This window comes from Octopus bimaculoides, chromosome 4 (genome assembly GCF_001194135.2).
Source record: "Octopus bimaculoides isolate UCB-OBI-ISO-001 chromosome 4, ASM119413v2, whole genome shotgun sequence".
In the NCBI taxonomy this organism is placed as follows: domain Eukaryota; kingdom Metazoa; phylum Mollusca; class Cephalopoda; order Octopoda; family Octopodidae; genus Octopus; species Octopus bimaculoides.
In genome coordinates, this window is record NC_068984.1 from 20,342,358 (window position 1) to 20,349,752 (window position 7,395).

The 7,395-nt window shown below is 35.8% G+C and overlaps 1 protein-coding gene across 1 annotated transcript; it reads right to left on the reverse strand.

The window, feature by feature from the left end:
- Positions 1 to 3,428: 3,428 nt before the first annotated feature.
- On the reverse strand, positions 3,429 to 6,450 carry LOC106881587 (E3 ubiquitin-protein ligase RNF14). The gene has a single exon (XM_014932047.2). The coding sequence runs from the start codon at positions 4,882 to 4,884 to the stop codon at positions 3,502 to 3,504; it is 1,383 nt and encodes a 460-aa protein (XP_014787533.1). The 5' UTR covers positions 4,885 to 6,450; the 3' UTR covers positions 3,429 to 3,501.
- Between the last annotated feature and the right edge of the window lie 945 nt (positions 6,451 to 7,395).

The following is a 7,395-nucleotide window of genomic DNA, read 5'->3' on the forward strand; positions in this document are numbered from 1 at the left end:
TACTGAACTCTTCCACAAATTTTGCTATGGAGTAATTGTTATTAATACAAACTATCACCAGTTCCTCAAATTCTAAATTTCACACTGCTTTGTATAAAGTGAGACACAATAGAAATAATGAATGGAGGATAGATTAGGACATTGAGTGGATTTTAGGAGAGATTTATCTGTTCAGAAGAGCAGAAGTATTATAAAAATGATAGGAGGAAAACATTGTCTTTCTCTTTATGTATGTATGCTTGAGCAAAACGAAACAGCATATAACAGTCAATGAGAGAAAGGGGTAGCATGGCTGTGTGGTTGACAAGTTTACTCTGCAACCATGACTTCGTTGATAAAATAACACAAATGTGTAGCATTTTCAATAGATGCAGTTTTCCAGCTGTCCACACACACACACAATCATTTTATGTCCACTTTTATATATATACATACACACACATACATTTTAAGGCCATTTTTCATTACAATAAGAGTTAGCCTTGCAGGCTCCATGAGATTCTTTCTCATTTTACCCCTGTACTCTACATTCCCCCATAATCAACACCCTTGCATTCATTTCCTCCTCTATCATTTTTAGCCATATATTTCTGTCTTCCCCACATTCATTTCCATCTCTTCTATCACCCAGTCACCTTCATCCTTCCTCAGCCAACTCATCCCATTTCTCTTCACCTTATCCATCATGGACTCTATTTCCATAATTATCTGTAATTCATTTTCTGTTTTCTTCTCTCACCAAATCATTCCCATTTCCATTCTTCCCAGCCTTATTTGTTGCTTATTCATTTCCTACATCTCACTCATGTACATGCTGTGTACAGCTTAACCTTCAGTTTCAGTGAGGTTTCTCCTCATTAGTATGCAACATGTCACTTAAGAAAATATTCTTACACTTTCCATCTTCACATTATTTCCAAGTTCCAACTCGACAGTTTCTCCATATGCAACTCCCTCCATACACACTTTATCAGCTAATAACCATTGCACCATTACATTACCCATGAACCCATGTAAATTTTTTATATATATAGTAATCTGATGCATATGCAAAATATACATCTATTCAACATCATCATTTAACGTCCATGTTCCATGCTGGCATGGGTTGGATGGTTTGACAAGACACAATGAGCCCAAGGACCAAATAACCAAGAAAAAAATGTCATCCACAGAACAAGTATTACTTCTTGTGAAGACTGAAGCCAGTACATAATATACTTTACATGACTGAAGTGGCACAATTGGAGAGGGTACACATTTTGCTTGAATTATTTTGACAATACGCAAGTATTGTCTTACAGTTGCAGCACAACTAAGCCCTAAACATTTTCACAAATATGTTAAAACAGCACTGCAGCATGATCAGTGTGAGTACAACTGACAAAGTGCACTTTGTGGTTTTCAACTAGACAGATGACAAACGACATCATGAGGAAAGGAAAGCCAAAACACAAAATTCTGAATGGTGAAAAGGATGAAGGTGCAGATTGGATTTATTGAGGCACTTGTGGTCTCAGTCTAAAAACCAAACAACACCCAGACTTCATGGAGTGGTCATATTTGAAAAAAAGGGGTGTCCTTTTGCCAAGTTGAGTGTGTCACAAGAAGGCAATATGGACTGGACTTACAAAAGTAAGCATTTCTAGTATTATCATCATCATTATCTTCATCTCATCATCAACATCAATTAGCATCTGTTTTCCATGCTGGCATAGGTTAGATGGTTTTCCTGGTAAGCCAGAGAACTGTACCAGGCTCCAATCTGATATGGTTTGATTTCCACAGCTGGATGCCCTTCCTAATGCCAACCATTCCAAAAGTGTAGTGGGTGCTTTTGATGTGCCACTGGCATCGACTATGATTTCACTTGGTTCTCAAGCACAGAAAATCACCAAAGGTCACAATCATTCGTCATCACTTCTGTGAGACCCAACATCTGAAGATGATAATGTATATGATGTGCAAGAATAATGGTGCACAGTATTTCCAGTAGACTGTTATGGATTTGGAGTTAGATCCACAATGTTCCACCTCACTGGCATTGGATTGAGAAAGGATAATAAAACAGTGATTGATTAGTTGTAGAGAGAAGCAGAGAATGTCTCATCATAGAAGGAGCATGTACCTGAAAGATCATCCACAGCCAGTGACAGAATGAAATACACACTACATGACTAGGGTGGTAGCAGATTTCCCTTAGTTTACTGTGGTAACTTCATATATGTCAGAAAAAGTAAAAACATGCTCTGATGTGGGCCCAATGGATCCATACATTCCATGATACCATCAATGCAACTTGATATTGCTGGAAGGAGTAATACAGTCGGAAAAGTGCTAAAATCATTGTTATATATATATACACACACACACACAAGCATATATATAGCCACAAAAACATATACATATATATAGAGAGAAGAGATAGAAGACGTGCATGTAAGACTTTCTTGAACCAGTATGCAGGTATATGTGCACATAAGGTTGACAGTTTGAATTGTAGCAGGTTATTTAGTTTGGAGATAAAAATAAAAATAGCAAATAGGTAGATTCTGGGGTGGTGCAACTGTGGGATAGGATTTGTGGAAGGTATTCAGTAAAGACTCTGGATGATGATTAGAAGGGAAGTAGTTAAATTAAATCATTCAAGATGGGAATGAAAAATTCAAAAAAAGAGAGGGTACAAGAGGTAGAGTGAACACAGCTTGAGTGTGGGTCATGATGTGTGAAAAGCAATGTTGAGTAAAGGCTCGCACTCTAGGATGTGTTTATCTGTGCATCGTGGTTGTTTCATCCTACAATTCTGATTGTGTGACATGCAGGACATTTCTCAAGGCATTAAGGATGTGAAGTGAAACAACTTCAACCACAAGCACATATGTTAAGGATATATTAACTGCTAAGACATTAATGTAAATGATATTAGGACATTATAAACCCTACTTTTATATCAGTGGATCTGTGCTTTTTTTCTTTTTCAAATTCATGTTTTTAATATTTAATATCATTTACAGTTGCTAAGGCTTTACATGTTAGTGCAAATCCATCTTTAACATGTTAGTGTAAATCCATCTTAAAAAGAAATATAACCTATGTCATAAATAAAATGGACCAATGTTTTCTTTTGATATACTAAAGAGCTTGTAATAATTTTGTCTTATCCTTGTCTTCATTCTCCTTTTAATGAGAATTCAAGTGAGGTGAACCAAGCTTTTACAAACCTTAAGAAACCAAATCAAATGATGTTTCTCTCTCACACACATTTTTCTTCTTCATTTTAAAAATGAAACACAACACTAATAATGGTATTGGTGACATACAACAAGTGATATTGTTTCAACATAGAATCGAAACAAGTACACAAGATTGACTCCTTGAAAGTTAACCTCTATTGTATATTCCCACCCACTAACTAAAAACAATAATAATCACTTCAAAATCAACAAAACTTTTATATAATAAACCTTTTTTTCTGATTTCTTCTTTTTCTTTAGTAACTTATCACAGAAAAAAATCGACATCGTGGAAATCATCATCGATATCAACTCCTTCAAAAAGCCGGTTAAAACATGGACTGGCACTCGAACTGAAATGTATGTAAGGCGAATTCCTCGGTAAAGTTTCCATGCATAACCAACAAAAGAATGCATTGCATTTGGAGCAAGCCATCTTGTTGCAACCATCTATTTTCTGGATGTAAGTGTTACAATGAGGACATTGCTTGCTGTGTTGCTCAAGCCATTCTTGTGAGAAAGACTCATCAACAATATCCTGTAAGTGTTTTTTGCCAAAGCGTTTTTCCAAAATATGCTTGGTTTCAGCATCAGCACCCAAATATTCATCTTTCAACTTTTGTCGATCCTCAGATTTCATTTTACAGTTAGATAAACCATGGTATGTTAGCCTACAGAGACTACAAAATACCAGGTTGCAACTGGGGCAATTGCCTATATTACAACCACGGTCTAAAATGACAGGTTGACCGCAAGCTGGACGAGGGCAGTATACTAAATCTGTCATTGTCTGAAGACCTAACTGTAAGAGTAGGTAGTCATATCTGGAGAAGACATCGGGGTCCACAAGTGACTTAACTTGAGATGGATGAATTTTAGATTCACATTTGTCCGTTGGGCATTGTAATCCGTTAATATTTCCGTCTTTTATATTGATAGTAAAATATTCTTTCATACAGTCTTTACAGAAAACATGTTCGCAGCTATCAAGCTTAATACACTTTGAACCTAGTTTATCACAGAAGCAAATGTTGCAAGTAAACAAAGTTTTTGAAAATTGTCTCTGATTTTCCTGGTTGTTGTAATCAAGAATAGTTGGTAACAATAAATCCTGAGAAGCTATATCTTGTATTCCGCGGGGATCGAACTGACCATCTGTATCTTCGTTATGTTTAGTACCAACCGAATTGCTTACCACGCTTGATAGATCTAAAGGAACTTTTAATCCGAGCAAATCGAACGTTTCATTTTCAAGAACGTCAAACCAAAGAAATAACACTACCATGCCATTATTTTCCTGATAAACTTGGTCAAGCCGCTTACATAATATATCGAGTTGGCTCTTAGAAAGCCACTTGCAGGAAAGTGTGAAAATAGGTGCATGGTGCGAAGGATAGCCTGTAGGAAGTTGAAAGTTGAGAACAAGAGGTGGCAAGTGTTTGATATGATTGAGTTTTTCTGTTATATTAGCCGATGCTGAATCGCTATCGCTGCTTTGTATTTTGACACTGAACGGTTGAGGTAACTTCAATTTGGCAACAAACTGACCACCGTAGTCATCAAGTGAAGGTAGAAATATATCCTCTTCATAGATGCTGCTTATAGCAACTAGTTCTTCAGCTCGTTCATCGTTGTCCATTTCGAAATGCATGGAAAATCAAACAAAAAATATCTAGCATTCGAAAAGTATGTTTATTTATTGAGCTGTCTTATTTTTTGCTTGTTTATTTTTCTTTCATTATGTTCTTACATATACATACAAATGATGGTACTCACGAAAACAAGTTCACAAGTGAAGAACACAGTATATTTTATAAAGAATTCAAAGTAGCTTCTGCCAATAAACCACGTTGCTGAACACAACTAACAGAGACACTCCCCCTGCAGTGGTAGTTTCGTCAAAATCAAAAAGTTATTAACTTTTTTTTATATTAAATTATCATCACAATCATTATTATTATTTCTCTGTCATAATCAACTATTTACCGAATATTTTATAGACATAGACTATCTAATTTGTAGTTTACGATTTCCAAGTTGTCTTTGTTATTGTTTTGTTTAAGCAGCTGATAAGTTAAGGAAATGTTTTTGATCAAAGTCAGCTGGGTGCCATCATTCATAAAGCTTATTAAAGCTACAATAGAAAATTACGTTTTTAAGTTAAACTGGATAAACTAAACAACTTTCTATTTAGTTAGTTTGATGTCAGAGTGAGAGGGAGAGATAGCAATTCTCATATTTAGCTTTTCGTGAAGCAAGCAAAGCAGCCGGATGTAATTGGTTCAGAGAAAAAGAGAAAGCGGAACTTGTATTGTTTATCTTTCTTAAGAACATTATCGATGTAACAATAACCATTCCTATTAAGGATTGAAACCTTATTCGTTTTTTTCTGTATGATAAGATTTACATAAATGATTTTTTTAAAATAGAGTTTTAAGATTTCAAATTTATTGTAGGTGTAGAAATAAGAAAAGAAGGCGTTCATGACATTCTCGAAAGTATAAAGGACATGTATAACCGGCGTAGTTCAAACAGGAATCGAATCTAGCTCAGGAATAGCCTTCTCATAACGGCAACGTATCTATCTCTTTTACACACACACACACACACACACACACACATACATACACACACTCATTATTGTACTTTAGTATTGAGTGCTTTGTTCAATATGCATAAAAAGTGTTGGTGGAAATTCTATACAATGTATCCCATGTAAACTATGGATGTACAAGAGGTGTAGTAGATCATAGACAAGCTTTTTGAATGTGGTTGGGTGCTTTGTAATCAAGAACAGGAAAAAGCGGAAGACCTTTAACAGGGACCTATCAACTCTGGCCATGAGAAATAAAAATTCTCAGAGTTCAGGCATTATCGGATGGCTGAGTTCATCCAAGAGAACTGGGACATCACCAGTGAAATGTTAGCAAGTCAATGAGAGCCATTGCCAAGCACTACTAGGTGGCAGAGTCCAATACCAGACTTGTGGTGTAACAGGACATCAGGTACAATTCCTACGTGCAGCGGTGAGGGCAGTGACCTAGTCAAAGTGCTTACTGTTCAAACCCAAACACTAATATATACATCATGCTGAGTTTCTTCTCCAGTGAAAAGAACTTCAACAGAACTAGGAGCTGAATAGGAGGGACAAGAAGTTCTGCATGGACTCGCTGGAGATCATACTAAGTTCCTGTTATCTCTGATTGAAGAGCTGGTCAGGGAAGTCTATGTATTTCAATAGAAGTCAACTTCCTTCCATATGACCCTCACAACACAGGAGTGGCTGGTCGAGAATTTTCATGACCATATAAATCCCAACATGTGGAATCCTAGGGCTTCAATCAGACAATCTGACTGGCAGCCCTTAGAACACCAAAGATTCACTGAAGGATGCCATCATGGCTGTGATTGGTAACATAAATAAGAACCTTCTAGTTCTGGCATCCTGTCTCTTCTGTGGCTGCATCAAAACCATAACTGATGATATAAACAATTTTATTAAAAACTTGTACTTTATTATTGAGTTCTTTTACTTGTTTGTAAATTCAAGTATATGCATATGTGCACATACATACAATATAAAGTTGACTGTGATTTACTCTTTTTTGACAAAAGGTTGGACAATTACAATACTGATGATGGCTATTGAACCAGAAACACATGTCTACAACTGTTTTTATGTCTCCAGACAACAAGCTTGATCTTTTTCTTAATGGCATGTCAACTGCAGAGAATTCATGAATCTTGAGATTATTTTCTTTCTCAGGAGATAATTTACATAAATCAAGAATTAATATTGCATTGTATATAGTATTTGATATACTTGTGTTTGTGTGTTTTATATATATATTAACTGAAGTGTACAGTATTATATATCCATTATGGCTGATCTTACCAATCAGTTTCATGCTAGAGATTCAATGGGGTGTTAGGTAACAATCCAATTATGTAACCCAGCACTCATCAGGGGTAACCATTACAGAATAAAATATGGCAACTGCTCTCTATTGTTGGAGGTGAATAAACACATCCGGTTTGTGGATAGACATATATATTTATATGTGGATCAAAACAGTCTGATTCAAATTCATTGGTACTTTAAGTTTCAAAGTGTAATGCTAATCCCCAGCCATTGGAATATATATATATATATATATATATA

Excerpts from the sequence above, each read along its gene's own strand:
- LOC106881587 (XM_014932047.2), bottom strand. The coding sequence starts at position 4,884 with ATGCATTTCGAAATGGACAACGATGAACGAGCTGAAGAACTAGTTGCT.